Raw genomic sequence first — 18,116 nt, 5'->3', positions numbered from 1 at the left:
ATAGTTGGAACCAAATCGGAAGCTGTTGCAATAGGTTTTGAAATATCAGATTTCTCCATTGATAACAAGATGAGGAGAAAAAAAAAATGGTATAATAACAGGAATGAAAGAATGAACCAGAACAGGTTGTAGAGAGAAGAGAGACCCTAAAAACTAGAAATAAAAGCTTTACGGCTCTGATACCATGTTAGAAGAAAGAATATAAGTAATGAAGGAAAGGATTGTGTATTTGTCTTTGTCTTATTTATAGAGATATTACATCTATTTATACATGAAAATATGAGCTAATTTAGACAAGAATAATAATTGCTGTAATTATGCTACACAAATCTCCTATAATCATGCTAATTGCTGTAATTATCCTAACATATGCAAAGGTAAATTAATTACGATTTTCCTTTCTTTAATCATATTGTTATTTTTTGATATTATGATTATGAAAATGACATACTCATATTTAGCCTTTAATCATGTCTTAGGTAATCTAAGTTTTCCCAACTCAAATTTAAGTAAAAATTAGAAATTAATTCAAAGATAATTGAGAAAAAAGTGATTAAAATATTTATTTATGTGTTGGTTGAGAAAAGAAAATTTCAAGTGGTACAAACACTTAACACTTCAGTTGGGAGGAGGGTAAAAAGAAAAGGTTTTTTTTGAAGTTGGGTAAGGTAAAATTATGAAAAGTAAGGTAGATTACTTTAATATTACGTTGGTTGTTTGGGATGAAGATAAGATAAATTATGATTTACTAATCTTATATTGTTTGGATCAAAAATATGAGAAGGTAAAGATAATAAAATTTTTAAAAACCTCCAAAAGCCCCCAAAAATCTTGCCTTTCCTATAGAATTTCTCTCCTAAATAAGTCTATATGTCTTAATTACATTAAATAACCATACCCTAAATCCAAAAACTTATTCTAAATGAAGTGTTAGTGATACAAATTAAAGTTAATGAAATAATTATATTATTAGAGTAATATTTTCATATTTGAATTTATTGAAAATGGTTAAATATTGAAACTATGGCAGGTGCTTTTTCCTTAAAAAATTGTATATGAAAAAATATTTATACATATGTTTGGGATTTTGTTTGCAGATGTTGATGAATGCAAGAATCCTAAAGTCGTAAGCAAATGCAGTGGAACTTGCGTAAATACACGAGGATCATACAAATGTGAAGGCCGCAACTCTTGGATTGTTATCTTAGGCAAGTCTCTCCGCAAATTCTTTTATATTTGAAGTAATTACAGTGAAACGGTTATTATATATAATATATTCTATATGAAATATTAGTCCAATAAATAAATAAATATATATATATATATATATATAATAAATAAAATTTATATATTTATATTTTAAATTTATAATAAACAAACTCTAGATGAGTTTTTCGAAAAACTTCTTCGCCATGCAAGAATTAGCGTTGAGTGTTAAGAGTGTCGATCGGCTTACGAACATATTTGCCTTATTTATTTATTTATTTTATGAACATAATTTCCATTTTGAAGCAGGCATTAGCATGGGCTTTGGATTATTAGGCCTACTCATTACTTCATGGTGGTTGTCCAAATTCATCAAGAAAAGCAAAAGCATCCGGCGCCGGAAAAAATTCTTCATACGGAATGGGGGTTTGTTATTACACCAGCAACTATGTTCAAATCAAGCCAAAGTGGACAACAGCAAAATATTCAGTTCAAAGGAATTGGAAAAGGCAACAGATCACTTCAATGGGAATAGAATTCTAGGTCAAGGTGGTCAGGGAACAGTTTACAAAGGAATGCTAGTAGATGGAAGAATTGTTGCAGTTAAAAAATAAAAGAAAATAGATGAATCAAAAGTTGAAGAATTCATTAATGAGGTTATCATTCTTTCTCAAATTAGCCACAGGAATGTTGTAAAGCTTCTTGGGTGTTGCTTGGAGACTGAGGTTCCATTGCTTGTCTATGAATTCATTCCCAACGGAACACTTTCCCAGCATCTCCATCATCAAAATCAGGCGCTCCAACTATCAAGGAAAATGAGGTTACAAAAAGCTATAGAAGTTGCTGGAGCACTCATCTGCATCTATACCTATTTATCACCCAGATAGTAAGTCCACCAACATTCTCTTGGATGAGAAGTATAGAGCAAAAGTATCAGATTTCGGAACTTCAAGGTCCATTGCCATTGATCAAACTCATCTTGAACTCGTGTACATGGTACTTTTGGATACTTAGATCCTGAATATTTCCATTCAAACAAATTTACAGAGAAGAGTGATGTTTATAGTTTCGGAGTAGTCCTCATCGAGCTACTCACTGGACGAGAACCGATTTCTTCAGCAAAGTTACGAGGTGGCATTGGTTTAGCTGCACATTTCATTATTTCTATGGAAGATGGTAAACTCTTTGAGATACTTGACCCTCGAATTGTGGACGATTGTCTTAAAGAAGATGTTGAAGTAGTTGCCAATCTTGCAAAAAGATGTTTAAACTTAAATGGAAAGCAACGACCTACGATGGAAGAAGTGACAATAGCGTTGGAAGGACTCCGATTATCCAGAAAAGATTTGAGGATTGCAAGAAATAGTGAGGACATTGAATCCAACCTTACTATTTCCACATTCTCAAGTTCTGATAGTGCTATAGACATTGAACCATTGGTTTTTGGCAAAACCTGGTGATTAAGAATTGTTATATACAAACAAACAAGTCCAGGGTCTGTGCCGGCCAAATATACAATTGTGCATGACGAGTTCTTGGATTTTGACTCGTTCATTAATTATCAAAAAATTAAAACAGATATACTGCACGATTCATTACCTCTAGTGCTACAGTATATTCCTTCCACCTGCAATAATTCTCTGCAAAACAACAAAAATTCCAATAAAAAGAAAAAAAAAATCAAAAGATAATGCTCTACAAAGAAGAGACAGATCATATAATATAAAAGCAGCAATAATTCTTTAAGGCCGGCAACTAATCTTCTATATGTACTACATAATTTGTCTATATAGCTTTGTACTTTCAACTGAAGTAGAAGCAGAATGGGTCTGCAATTGGCATCTGCGCTCATTTTCTTGCTGTTGCAAATAATGTCATCAGAATTATCGGGTTTACCAATGAAGAGCTGTGAATCTCAATGTGGCGACATTGATATCCAGTACCCATTTGGTATTGGACCCAATTGTTCCATGAACGATTGGTTTGTGATTGTTTGCAATGGAACTGCCAATAATCGGAGAGCTTTCATAAGCAGCATCAACCTGGAGGTGGTAGACTTTTTATATGAAAGAAGCCGCCTGCGAGTTAAAAGCCCAGTAATTTCCATCAATTGTACGGTGCATAACTCTGGCCGAGTCGTGGATTTGAGACGGACTCCTTTCACCATCTCTAACTACAACAGATTTACCGTTGTGGGCTGCAAAAACCGTGTTTTGCTGACTTATGCTGATCCAGACATTGTTGGTTGCCAGCCGACCTGCGACAAAAAGCTTAAACCTCAGGGAAAAAACCCTCCATGCTCTGGCAACAAATGCTGCCAGACCGCAATCCCTTATTATCTCCAGGTATTTAACCCGAGATTTGAGAACGTGAATGTCAGGAAAGGCAAAAGGGGATGCAAGCTAGCCTTCATAGTGGAAAATATTTGGTTCAAGTCTAACATAAAAGATCCCTATAAGGTGCAAGAGATGGAATATGTTCCAATGCTGGTGGATTGGAAGATCAATGCAACAGCCTTGGAATCGCTTGGAATAAATAAGAAAACCACAAACTGGGCTTTTAGGTACTACAATGGATTTGATTTCCCGTATCCCAACAACAGTATGTTGATGTGCCGGAAAGGTTATGCTGGCAATCCGTATCTACCCGATGGTTGCCAAGGTACGTTAACATTTTTTTTTTTTTTTTTCAAACTTTTATCCAAGGTTAACATTTTTTTTCTCTCTATATTCTTGGCGGAGTTTATAAAAGGGAACACAAGGGGTTTTTGTAAGATTCATTGAGTGCTCTCCTTAAATTGAGAGTTCAAGTCTTATGAGCCTCCCTTATAATCTCTCAAAGAGGTTGGTAGTATCTCTTAATCTGAGCTAGGAAAGCCTTCTCTTATCTAATTTTTTTTCTACCAAACAAAAAATCTCAACTGGATTTATAGAAAACTTTTACCTAAATCAGGCCAAACCTTTGTTGATTTATACCTTAAATTTGTCTTTCCGTCCCCTTTTATCTTGATTTGAGAATTTCTCTCTTCTACCTGATTTCAAAATTTTCTCAAACTTTTATGAATAATTATACAGTAAAGTAATTATTTTATGAAAAATATCCTATATTAAATGACAATTTAATAATAATAAATAAATATATATGCATTAGTGAATCTATATATATAAATTGGTGGGTCTCAAAAATTTATAACCACCTTAAAGTTCTTTTTTTTAATAAAAAAAAATAATAACTACATTTGCACATTCGTATATAAAAAAAATAATAACTACATTTGCACATGCGTATAACTACTATTGAATTGTCATTCCATATTAAAGACTGATATGGAATAATGGCTTTTCTATATAATTTTTCAACCTTTATACATACAAAATAATTATAACATGCTAAGTAGACACTTCCTAATTGAAGATTTAAATTATGATATTGATAAATTAACTTGGGTTATTATCGCAGACGTTGATGAATGCTTGGATTTGGAAGTGCGAAGTCGGTGCAGTGGAAAGTGCATAAATACGAATGGTTCATACAGATGCGAAGCCCAAAAATCATGGATTATCATTTTAGGTCAGTCTTTTTCTCCCTAAAATTATTATTTTTTTTTAATTTGAAATCTGTCGACTTGTTATATTTTAAAGTATTTGGTTGATAAGAAAAGATAGAAAAACCTGAATTTTTTTTTCTATATTTTATTAAAGTAAAGGATTTTTTTATATTTTTAATAAATTTAAACTTATTATTTATAAATTTTTAATATTTTTTATTTATTTTATAGATTTTATAAAATATTGTTATTTTTAACAATATTTTATAAACTTAATTATTAAAATATTAAAAATTAAATTTATTTGTTCAATGGAGCTTGAATAACTATTGAATTACTTCTTAAGGACTTAAAATATTTATTATTTTTCAGTTCTTTAATGGAGACTTAATGGTGCTAAGTTTTGAATTATTTTTAAAAGTTTTTGAGCTTAAGTGGCTATTTTAAAAAAGTTTAACGTCTAAGCAACCCATGTGATTTGATCAAAGTTTAAGTGACTATTAGCTTATTTTTCAATGATTCACAAAGGCCTTTAGCCTAAATTTTATATGAGGGAAGATACATTGAAGTATAGCACAATTTGACTTAATACTTATCTTCATCTTTGTATTTATTAAGGATGTTTAATTTAATTTATTTCTAATTTTTTATCTAAATTAATTCAGAAATTTAATTTAGTTCAGTTTAACTCAAATATAAAAAAATTGAGCTTCTTGATTTTTGAGCTAAATCAAGAAATTAAAATTTTTAGCTAAAAAATAAAAAAAATTAGACTTCTTATTTTTTGTATAAATTATGACATCAAAAAATTTAATTAAAAAATTTTAATTTTTAGATTAAATTGAGCTTAAATTGAAAATTTTGAATTAATTTGAACAAGAAGTTGAAAATTTACTAAATTGAACGTCCCAATTAGAACTAATTAAAAAAAAAAAATTGAACATCCCAATAAATAAAGAAGGTGAAATTGAACATTTAGCCCGCATAATTTTTTCATTCAAAAATATATATAGAGGTACTAACAAACATATTGCTCGGCCATTTTTAAACAGGTAGCAGCATGGGCTTTGTTGTATTAAGCCTTCTTTTTACTTCATGGTGGTTATCTAAATTCATCAAAAAACGAAAAAGCATCCAACGTAAGAAAAAATTCTTCAAGAGGAATGGTGGCTTATTGTTAAGGCAGCAAGTATGTTCAAGTGAAGCCAATGTTGAGAAGACGAAAATCTTCAGTTCAAAGGAACTAGAAAAGGCAACCGATCGCTTCAATGTGAATAGAATTCTTGGTCAGGGTGGCCAAGGAACTGTTTACAAAGGAATGTTGGTAGATGGAAGAATTGTTGCAGTTAAAAAGTCTGAGAAAGTAGACCAATCAAGAATTCAAGAATTCATTAATGAGGTTGTCATTCTTTCACAAATTAACCACAGGAATGTTGTAAAGCTTCTTGGATGTTGCTTGGAGACTGATGTTCCTTTACTTGTCTACGAATTCATCCCTAATGGAACCCTTTTTCACTATCTGCATCACCAAAATGAGGAGTTCCAATTATCTTGGAAAATGAGATTGCAGATAGCTATAGAAGTTGCTGGAGCACTTTCCTACTTGCATTCAGCTGCATCTATACCAATTTACCATCGAGATATTAAGTCTACAAACATTCTTTTGGATGAAAAGTATAGAGCAAAAGTATCAGATTTTGGAACTTCGAGGTCCATTCCGATTGATCACACTCATCTCACCACCCGCGTACAAGGCACTTTTGGATATTTAGATCCAGAGTATTTTCAGTCGAATCATTTTACAGAAAAAAGTGATGTTTATAGTTTTGGAGTAGTTCTTGTTGAGCTCTTAACCGGACAAGAACCACTTTCTTCAGCAAGTTTAAGAAGTGGCATTGGTTTAGTCACACATTTCATTATTTCTGTGGAAGAAGGCAAACTCTTTGACATACTTGATCCTCGAATTGTGGACCAATGTGATAGAGAAGAAGTGATGGTCGTTGCTAGCCTTGCAAAAAGATGCTTGAACTTAAATGGAAAGCAACGACCTACGATGAAAGAGGTGACAGTGGAATTGGAGGGGCTTAAATTTCCACAAAAAGATCACTTGAGTATTCTAAGAAAAAGTGATGAATTTGAATCCAATCTCTGGGATGCCTTCCCTTTTACAACATTCTCAAATTCTGATAGTGGTACTGATTTGTCTATATAGAAATCTAAGCATTGACTTCTAGCAAAACCTTGGTGAATTAGCACTGCAAACTGCAATATATCATCTTATGGAATGCCTTTTTTTTTTTCCATTTAGATGTAATGCAAATTTTTCAATATATATATATGGAATAAATTACAGAATGCTCTCAAAATTTGATTAAAATTATAAGTTAATTTTTTATATTAAAAATACAATAAATTTAGAGGTGAAATTTAATTACTAATTAAAGGGATGAAATTTTATTGAGATTTAGAGCTTGAACACTAATTGTATTAGCATTTTATAAGTTGGACAAAAAGGGACGCTATAAGCAGCGGACCATAAAAAATTAAAAAAAAAATTAATAGGATGCTACTATAAGTAATGTCTACAATAAAAAAAATTAAAAATAAAATATAATAATAATATAATAATATTATATAATATATAATAATAAAATATAATAAAGTAATGTATAAATTTATAAATCCTGAAGTTTGTTTAAACGTACAACTTAATCCCTATAATTTTAATATCAATCAATTTAGTCATTGATATTTTAATAAACTTATAAGTTAGTTCTTACTGTTAAAATTACTATTAATTTTTTATTAAATTTAGTAAAAATGATCAAAACACCTTTAACTCTATTCTCAATAAAAAACAATTTACTTCATGATGTTTTATTTTATTAACAATTTGCTTCCAGATTCATATTTTATTTTATTTATATACAAATTTATAAGGTTTTATTTGCAAATAGTTATAATATTTAGGGATTAATTTGCAAAATATATGGATAATTTTGTAATTATTCAAAATTTTTAAGTATCTTAAAGTAATTAATTCATATTTTTAATAATTATAATTTCAATTTAAAATTTTTACAAATTTCAAGGCTAAATTATTAATAAATAAAATTTCAAGAATTAAATTATTTAAAAATTGAAAATAGAGTTAATGATATTTTGATAATTTTTGTTAAAATTAACATTAACTTAATTGAAATTCTAATAGTAAGAATTAATTTATAGGTTTATTAAGATGTTAGAAACTAAATTACTTAGTTTTAAAATTATAGGAACTAAATTATAAGATTACTTTTAATTATTATAGTGGAACGCTACTCAAAGTAGCATCCCATCCATAAATTAGCCGATAAAATTTCACCCCTTTAATAATTAAGTTGAAATTCACCCTCTTCTTGTGTTTTTTTTTTTTTTTTTTTGCTACAACCATTTGGAAAAAGTCCCAGTTTTTCAACAAAAAGCTCTGCCTTTTTTAGACCTTTTCTGCCTCTTTGAGTAGGAAAAATTCATTCTCTGCCCCAAGAGTGGGTTTCCCTCTTCAACTCTAGAGTTGAGTGTATATATATAGCTTTTTTAGGAGTTATTTTGCAGGTCTTAGCTTTTGGTGAAAGAACCTTTGAAGAAATCTATGCTAGGTACTTGTTTTGGCTCTATGGGGTTCGACTAAGGGGTAACTAGGATGACTCCTTTAGCAACTTGCTAGCATTAGCTGATGGTTTCTATCCCACTAAGAGAATGGGAAGCTATGAGCTCATACCTCCCACTACAGTCATTGAAGATAGATCCCTGATTCAACCATCTTGAGGTTCTTAGGACGACTTCTTAGAAGCGAGGGCTTCCTCTTGGCCTCAGATAGGCTTTATGATCTATGCATGAGTATTGGTAGAACAGGGCTCCCCCATTTTTGCTCCCCTAGTTGATTGATGTAGTCCAGTTGGCTATTGGCTTAGCTCGGCGTTGTAGGCAGCACTCTGATGCACAACATCCTTCGCTTGTGGGGTCATGAATATTACGTGTCGTATAACCACCGTTAATCTCTAGGGTTTGCAATTAAAAAAAAAAAAAAAAGCTCTAAGGTTTTTGTTGCGTGGGCTCTTGTCTCTGTTTCTTCTTTGGGCTTTGAGTAGTTGGGTTTGTTAATTTGAATTTCATAATATGAGACTTGAGCCTTGTACCGAGATTTATTCTCCAATGAAATTTACCTTTAGCAAAAGGAAAAAATATATGTATACTAACAAGTTGGTACACCATTGGACAGAGTTGATATCTCCGGTCATATATGGCAAGTAAATATTAATTTTTATATTAATTTTTTAATAAACAAAATATGAATTAAGATGAGCCACAAAGGGATGCAGAATTAACATAGGGACAATAAAACCCTACACCAAGGACATCTCTAGTGAATAGTAATTCAGCCGACTGGCGAAGCGGACGTGCAAAGAATAAACTACCAAACGTATTCTCCATTTCAAAAAATATATTGTACATTGATTGATATTTAATCTCTGCTCGTGGAGAAAGCAAGGTATGCCTTAATTATTTCGAAGGGCCGGTGATAATCCCCAGAAGGAGAGATTAAAAATTTCGAGTTTTGTTATTGGTTCCAAAATCCAGAATCTATAAAACAGAGTTTGTTTGGCTTTGATGAACCAAGTGACAACCCCAACTGCATGGGAACAAGAATGTTTTTGCAACTAGCATCTCTACTCACTATCTTGGTGCTGGGAATGTTGGAATTAGCAGTAATAGCTGCAACAACAGCTCCAGCACGGTGGGGCTGTGAAGCCAGATGTGGAGACGTTGAAATTCAACACCCATTTGGTTTTCGAGCTGATCGTTCCATGGAAACATGGTTTGTGTTGATTGCATTAAAACTTCCAATTCTAGTAGACCATTCCTAAGCAGTATCAACATGGAGGTGCTAAATATAGACTATGCATATAGCAGCTTATTAGTTAAGGGTCCCGTATTCTACAAAAATTGTAGCTGTCCTGATGCCAGACAAGCTATGAATCTAAATTGGATATCTTTCACCTTTTCTGGTCACAATAAATTCACAGTTAGGGGATGCAACGTTCGTGCTGTTTTGAGCTCCATTGAGCTAGAAATTGTGGGATGCGAAATACCCTGCATGGCTTGGAAACCTTTGCCAACAATCCGCCTTGGCTACAGGTGCTGCCAAACCAGAATTCCCTATTTTCTGCAGGAATTTCAACCGATATTTGAAAAAGGGCAATACTGCAAGACAGCCTTCATAGTGGAACAAAAATGGTTCGCTAAAATAACAAATCCTTTTTGTTAGCATAATTACAGCAATTAGCATGGTTATAAGAGATTTGTGTCAATTAGCGTGATTATAAGAGATTTGTGTAGCATAATTACAACAATTATTATTCTTGTCTAAATTAGCTCATATTCTTATATATAAATAGATGTAATATCTCTGTAAACAAGACACAGATAAATACACAATCATTTCCTTCATTACTTGTATTCTTTCTTCTAACATGTTATCAGAGCCGTAAAGCTTTTATTTCTAGTTTCTGGGGTTTCTCTTCTCTCTCTACAACCTGTTCTGGTTCATTCTTTCATTCCTGTTATCATACCATTTTTTTTTCTCCTCATCTTGTTATCAATGGAGAAATATGATATTTCAAAACCTATTGCAATAGTTCTGACTGGTTCCAACTATAATCTTTGGGTTCAAGGAATGAAAAGTTTTTTGATAGGTCGCAATACCTCTGTCTCGTCCATCCACATCCAATTTGCTAATTATGACTCTGCAAAAGAAATCTGGGATTTTTTGGCTAATCGATATCAGACCACTGGACTTGCCCTCTATTATCAGTTGTGGACTACTCTTTATAATCTGAAACAAGAAGCAGGTCAATCTGTGAATGATTTTCTTGCCCAAGTCCAACCCATTTGGAATCAAATATCTCAGGCCAAAATCAGTGAAGATCATCTTCATCTCATTCAAGTTCTAATGGCTCTTCGATCAAAATATGAGGCCGTTCGAGCGTCCCTGCTACATCGAAATCCACTCCCATCATTGGATAATGCTATTCAAGAGATTATTTTTGAAGAGACTCATCTCAATTTGGATAAAACTCCTCAATTTGAAACTGCTCTTGCAACTACTCGATCCTCAAATCAGAAATCTGGCAATCAACTCTGTAAGAATTGTAATCAAATTGGTCATGCTTTTGCATATTGTCCTACTATAGAATGCATATATTGTCATGGTTACGGTCATATTCTTGAACATTGTCCCACACGCCCTCCATGACCAAAAGGAGGGCATTCTAAATTCAATAATGTCTCACAGCCTGGATCTTCCTCTGTCATTGCTGTTGCTGCTACTGAGGGTTCTACTACCATCACCATGAGTGATCTTGAGGCACTATTCAAACAGGTTATCTCTTCTAATTCTCCTGCTGCCATGTCTGCCACTTCGGATAATTCTTATTGGCTTTTTGACTCTGCATGTTGCAATCATATGACCACTAATCTTAAATTCTTATCTTCTGCAAAACCTATATCTTCCTTACCACCAATCCATACTGCAAATGGTACTAAAATGAATATCACACATACTGGTCATGTGTCTACCTCAAATCTTCATCTCCCTAACACCTATTATATCCCTAATTTGGTACTCAATCTTATTTTTGTTGGTCAGTTGTGTGAAAAAGGACTAAATATTATTTTTTCTCTCCATGGTGTCCAGGTATAGGATCCACAAACGGGACAGATTCTTGGGGAGGGTTGCAGAGTGGGTCGATTATTTGAGCTTGCATCTTTACATCTTCCTCAGAGATTTGTGTCTGCAGCTACAATCCCTAATTCCTCCATTCACCAATGGCATCTTCATCTTGGTCATGCTTCTGCCAGTAAAATTCAACCTTTAATTTCTCATGGATTATTAGGATCTACTAAGTTTGAGTCATTTAATTGTTTAAATTGTCAGCTTGCAAAACAACCTGCATTATCTTTTTCTCATAATAATACTACTTCAGACACTCCTTTTGGTTTAATTCATTCTGACATTTGGGGTCCTTCTCCTATTTCTTCAATAAATGGTTTTCGTTATTTTGTGATATTTATTGATGATTATTCTCGGTTTACTTGGATATATTTTTTGAAACATCGATCTGAGTTATCACAAATTTACATCACATTTGCAAAAATGATTAAAACTCAGTTCTCTTGTGACATTAAAATTCTCCGAACAGACAATGCCATGGAATATCGGGATTCTTCTTTACTTCAGTTTCTTAGTCAACAAGGCACCGTTGTTCAACGTTCTTGTCCTCACACCTCTCAACAGAATGGGCGAGCCGAACGCAAGCATCGCCATATTCTTGATTCTGTACGTACTCTTCTTCTTTCTGCCTCATGTCCAGAAAAATTTTGGGGAGAAGCAGCTCTTCATGCTGTTTATATTATTAACTGTCTTCCTACCTTGGTTCTTCATAATTTATCTCCTTTTGAAAAGTTGTTTGGACAACCTCCTGACTATTCCATCCTTAAACCTTTTGGATGTGTTTCTTTTGTTCTTTTACAACCTCATGAACATACCAAATTAGAACCCCGTGCTCGTCTATGTTGTTTTCTTGGTTATGGCATTGAACACAAAGGGTATCATTGTTGGGATCCTGTTTCTAATAAGTACACATCTCTCGTCATGTTACCTTTTGGGACAATACTATGTTCTCTTCTCTTTCCAAATTTCATCACTCTGTCAATACTGACTCTCTATTTTTCACTGACTCCTCCAAAGAGCTGTTTCCAAGTCCTGATCTAGGTGATTGTGATGTGCTCAATATTAGCCCAACTACACCTGCCCCTGTTGAATCTGCACCAGTTGTTGATCCAGTACCTGCGCTTGCTTCTCCTCCTAGCACTACTCTTCGTCGTTCTACCCGTGTAAGAGAAACTCCTCATTATCTTTCTGATTTTCACTGTTACTCTACTATTGCAACCCTTCATGAGCCTTGTTCTTATCGTGAGGCAAGTACTGACCCTCTTTGGCAGCAAGCTATGACTGACGAACTTCAGGCTTTAGAGAAAACTCATACTTGGGATTTAGTTGATCTTCCACCAAACAAGACCCCTATTGGTTGCAATACAAAATCAAGACCCATTCTGATGGAACTATTGAACGCTACAAAGCTCGCTTAGTAGCCAAAGGGTACACTCAAGAGTATGGTATCGACTATGAAGAAACTTTTGCTCCAGTGGCCCGATTAACATCTATTCGCTGTCTCTTAGCTATTGCTGCAGTTCGTAAATGTAACACCCCAAATTTTTAAATTTATTATTTTGTAAATAATATTGATATTTTATTTTAATTAAATTTTGGGAAATTATTTGAGATTTTTCGGGTTTTAGAAATCGGGTTCGATTTTCCAAAAATATAAAACTTTGATGATTTTTAAAAATTAATTTAAAGACCACGTGGCAAAACTAAAAATATATTTAGACCCTACGAATTTTTCTAAGTTTTTTAGAATTTTTTTGAAATTTTTGGGCCTCGTTTCGGTCCAAGATAGAGTAAAAATTCAAAATTTAGTATCCTGAATTGAACCAACCGAATCGAACCGGACCGGATCGGACCGATCGAATCAGACCGGCCTTTTCTTTTCTTCTTCTTCCCTTCCCCGCGCGTCCCGACCTCTCTTCCTCTCTCTCCCGTTTTCTCTCTCCTCCCTCCTCTCCAGGTTGCGCCGCCGCCTCCCCACCTCGCCGGCGCACCGCTTCAGCCTTCCCCCACCTCCTACCGGCCTTCTAGGCGGCCAAAAATGACGCCCAAAGAGGCGCGACGCGCAGCGCGCCATTTTGGCTTCCCGGCCGAAATCCGGCCGATCCAGCCACCGATTGGGCCGGATCTTGTGTCAAACAACATCTACACCTCGAAAGCTTTTCATAGGTACCAAGAACACCAAAATCCATCGAGCGGTTGGTCCAATTTTTGTCCAGAAAATTTTAGCCTATTTAGATTTTTGGGCTAGATTTCTCGCAAACCGTGAACCCCACGAGAAAACTGAGAGTACCAAAGCACTCCACTCGTCGAGAGCTTCGCGGCAATATAAATTTCAAAATTTTCTGACATTGTTTTTCGGTGGGTCCCACGAAACTTCGTAGTATTTTTTTGAGCATTAAATGAGCTTAGAAAATTCTGTAAAAATTATATACTAACCCCCGTGTTGTGGGCTTCGTGTAGGCACCTTCAATTAGCGAAAATTCGACGGTTTATGAATTTTTAGCCAGACAGACTGGCTACCGAAAAGGTCTTAGAATTGGATCAAGATTTTGGCTACCTCACCATTGTCAGACGTCCCGAGCGCATTTCCGAGATCGGAATCTGCATAGGTAAACCCGAACCTCACTTTTTCTTAATTTTCTAGTGCTTGAATGGGATTAAAAATCCATAAAATATTCGTGATAGCTCAGAAAATTATGATTCCTTTTGCACTAGCTTAGTAATGATGCTAAGGACCACGGGGCAAAGTTTTAGAATTTTTAGAGCTTATTTGGGTAGTTTTTGCAAAAAGAGTCAATTATAAGGACTAAACTGTAATTTTATATATTGTGATTGATGACTGTTTGGATGGGCCCAGGAGGGGCTGTGTGATGTGATTGAGTTGTGGATATATGGTTTGTGGATATAGAAGTGTGTTTTAAGCCTTTTTGCAGGTTGGGTAGGTCCTAGGTATAGGGGAGACTCTGCTGGATTTTTGGCACGACTTAGGACGTATTTGGTCTTTTCTTGGTTTGTATTGAGTCAATTGTATTAAATGATTGTAATAAAATTGTCAGGTGAGCCAAGACAGCCTTCCTCCTCCGCCCAGCCGTCACAGTGACTTTAGTTGAGTCTGTGAGTAAAATATTAATTTTAATTGTAATTTCGATATTATTATATGTTCAAGCATGCCCATGCACCACTTATAAATATGTATCTATGTAGTTAAACTCTAGGCACATTTTATGTTGCATTCATAATTGTTAAACTGCCATGGATGTTGTTGTGGTAATTTGGAGCAGTGTGCGTGAGTTGGCGTGCGTGTGGTATGGTGTTGGCTATGGACAGGACGGGTAGACACAGCTTGAGATCTTCGCTGGGACTCAGTTTTTCGGGGTAGACACGGCTTGAGTTCTTCGCTGGGACCCCGATTTGATTTATTAAGCGAAAATCTGGCTTGAGTTCTTCGCTGGCACAGGTTGGATTAAGAGGGCTGTATAGGGGATCAGCTCCCATATATGTATTGTTTGACATTATCGGGTGTGTAAGTGCTCTAAATTGCCTTTTTGATGTTATGATGTGAAAATATTGACGATGTTGCATTTCACTTCAGAGGGTGCATTAGCTTTAGATAGCTATAGAGATTATGGTTAAAATTGATATTTTACTCTCTAAGTTGAACGCTCACTCCTGTTCATTATTTTTCCAGGCTACAGGAGGATATTTGTTGTGGTTAACCTGGTTTTCTTCTTCGCAGGTCGTTTATTAATATTTGTATAATTCTATTAACTCCTAGAATTTTCGCATGTGTTAGAAATATTTATTTGATTTGGGTCTGTAATATAATTTGCCATGTTGGACCTGTAAACTTATTATATGTATGTATGTTGGACTGGATGAGGGAGCTGAGCTCCCATTTGACTTTATGTTATTATGAGTATGTGGAGGGTGAGCTGAGCTCCCCAATTGATTATATATTGTGTTTACAAGTCGAGTGAGTCAAAAACTCCCCGTTAAAAGGTCCATTTTATGGCTGGACTCTGTCCGGTTGAATTCTTGAAATTGGGCCCAAATGGGCCTTAGAGTTGGGTCGTGACAAATATGGTATCAGAGCTTAGGCTCCAAATTCATAGGGAATATTTGTCTAAAGTGTTGGGAAGAGTCTAATAGGAGTCACATGCAGAATATAGGGTCCACATTTATCTTGCATTGTCATCTTTACTTCTAGTTTCTGCTTCATATAATTGTGTGTAAATATGAGTCTATAGAGCTGTGTAATATGCAGTTTTAAAATTTTGTGGGCTAATGCTACTGAATTTCAGGAAAATGCGTAGAAGCAAGAGAGCTGCTACTGCACTAGAACCAGATGTGCCTGACGAGGTGTCGAAACAGGATGAGGCGCTTGCCCCGAGGAGGCGGGGTAGGAGGCCCAGAACTGCTCAAGTAAAGGAGTAGCCACCACCAGTTCAGGATCAGTCTTTTATGGCACAGGGTCCCATGGACCCAATGGCAGCTACTCTAGCCGGTTTGCAGAGAACCATTGATATGATGGCACAGTATATGATTCACCCCCCACAGCAGCAGCCGTCCACTGCACTAAGAGGGGAACCTTACAAATAGATAATCAATTTCAAGAAGTTGGTGCCTGTTACTTATGATGTGTCAGATGATGCCTATCGATTTTTGAATTCCTGCAGACAGGCAGGAACAGAGTTGCAGTTGACTGATAGGAGACTTATAGAATGTGTGCAGCATGTCATGGGGTCTATGCCTAGACAATGGATGAATGACTACATATTACCTCGGATGGAGGGTTTGTCATGGACCCAGTTTGTGGAACTGTTTATCAACCGGTTTGTACCAAAAAGTTTCAGAGATCAAAAGCAGTGGGCCTTTGAGGCCTTAAGGCAGAATGGCAGGTCTGTAGATGAATATGCTACAGAATTTCTAGAATTGAGCAGATATGCCCCTGTAGCAGTAGCTACAGAAACTATGAAGGTGAAGAGGTTCCTGAAGGGGCTTGACAGGAGGTATGCAAATCTGGCCATGATATCTGATCAGTCTTTTGATGTGGTAGTTGATCAAGCCTGACAGATTGAGATTGGCTACACCAGAGATGACAGCGAAAAAGCAAAGAAAAATAGAGCAGAGGGTTCTTCAGGTGTTCCTCACATGGGTGCTCCGGATAGTGGAGGCCAGAGTAATTATAGAGGAAGAAGCAGGAATAAGAGGAGTGGCTTTAGACACAAATCTCGAGGATTTAGACCAGGGTACGGATCCAGTAGTGGTCACAATTCGGGATACAGCAGTTCTGGGTCTGGTTCAGGATCCTCCTTGGCACCTTGCGCACAGTGTGGAAGAGGACATCCAGGACCTTGTCTGATGGGTTCAGGAGTATGCTTCAGGCGTGGCCAACCAGGTCACTTTGCTAGGGAATGCCCCGTGTTCAGCGAGCCACAGATGGGATCACAGGGTTCTGTTGTAAATGTTCCTCGTCGATTTGTATCACGGTGCTTCGGCATGGCGGCGATCGATTCGATGGCCAATGCCGAGGACAAGGAGGACGTGGATTTGAAGGCAGATCAGGAGGTAAAAGTCAGTATCAGGGTTCTGCCACCCAGGGTAGGTGTCAAGCTCGAGTTTTCACCCTGATCCACCAGGATGCTCAGGCTTCCAATGCAGTTGTGGCCAGTATTCTTCTAGTCTGTTCCTATGAGGCTCGTGTTTTAATAGATCCGGGTGCTACACACTCATTTGTCTCCCCAGTGTTTGCCATGAGATTGGATAGGAACCCTACAACTTTAGAATGCCCTTTGTCTATAGCTAACCCGCTTAGTGACAACATAGATGTAGATATGGTTTTTCCGGGCAGCCCAGTAGTAATGGATGGAAGAATCCTCCCAGCACACTTGGTTCCTCTACCAGTAATGGATTTTGATGTAATTTTGGGAATGGATTGATTGGCAACTCATTATGCCACTTTAGACTGCAGGAACAAAAAGGTGTATTTCCACATACCTAGTGTGGAAGAGTTTAGCTTTGATGGTGACAGGAGCGTGGCTCCATATAATTTGGTGTCAGCAATTAGTGCTAGAAAAATGTTGAGGCGTGGATGTCAAGGGTATTTGGCATTGGTGAGAGATACATCTATAGAAGGTGTCAACATGAAAAATGTTTCTGTTGTCAGAGAATTCATGGATGTCTTCCCTGAGGAGGTTCCAGGGTTGCCACCAGGAAGGGAAATAGAGTTTTGCATTGATGTTGTGCCGGGTACAAACCCCATATCAATGCTGCCTTACAGGATGGCACTAGCAGAATTGAAAGAGTTAAAGGAGCAACTACTGGAGCTTTTGGATAAGGGTTTCATACGTCCGAGCACTTCACCTTGGGGCACTCCTGTTCTATTTGTGAGGAAGAAAGATGGGTCATTGAGGTTGTGCATTGACTATAGACAGCTAAACAGGGTGACTCTGAAGAACAAGTATCCACTTCCTCGGATCAATGATCTGTTTGATCAGCTCCAAGGAGCTAGATTCTTTTCCAAGATAAACCTGCGAGCAGGCTACCATCAGTTGAGAATCAGGAATGAGGATGTGTCCAAAACAGCATTCA

General features: G+C 35.9%; 1 protein-coding gene and 1 pseudogene across 1 annotated transcript; both read left to right on the top strand.

Annotated features, from left to right (window-relative positions):
- The first annotated feature begins 2,887 nt into the window (after positions 1 to 2,887).
- On the top strand, positions 2,888 to 6,965 carry LOC110655124 (wall-associated receptor kinase-like 8). Its single transcript, XM_021811347.2, has 3 exons — positions 2,888 to 3,867; positions 4,666 to 4,776; positions 5,806 to 6,965. The coding sequence occupies exons 1-3, from the start codon at positions 3,030 to 3,032 to the stop codon at positions 6,963 to 6,965; spliced, it is 2,109 nt and encodes a 702-aa protein (XP_021667039.2). The 5' UTR covers positions 2,888 to 3,029.
- A 2,521-nt stretch (positions 6,966 to 9,486) lies between these two features.
- LOC110655187 (wall-associated receptor kinase-like 22) overlaps positions 9,487 to 18,116 on the top strand; it is a 31,465-nt pseudogene continuing 22,835 nt past the window's right edge.

This window comes from Hevea brasiliensis, unplaced genomic scaffold (assembly GCF_030052815.1).
Source record: "Hevea brasiliensis isolate MT/VB/25A 57/8 unplaced genomic scaffold, ASM3005281v1 Scaf1, whole genome shotgun sequence".
Taxonomy (NCBI): domain Eukaryota; kingdom Viridiplantae; phylum Streptophyta; class Magnoliopsida; order Malpighiales; family Euphorbiaceae; genus Hevea; species Hevea brasiliensis.
Note: the sequence above shows the minus strand (reverse complement) of the source record. Positions and strands in the feature narration are given on the sequence as shown.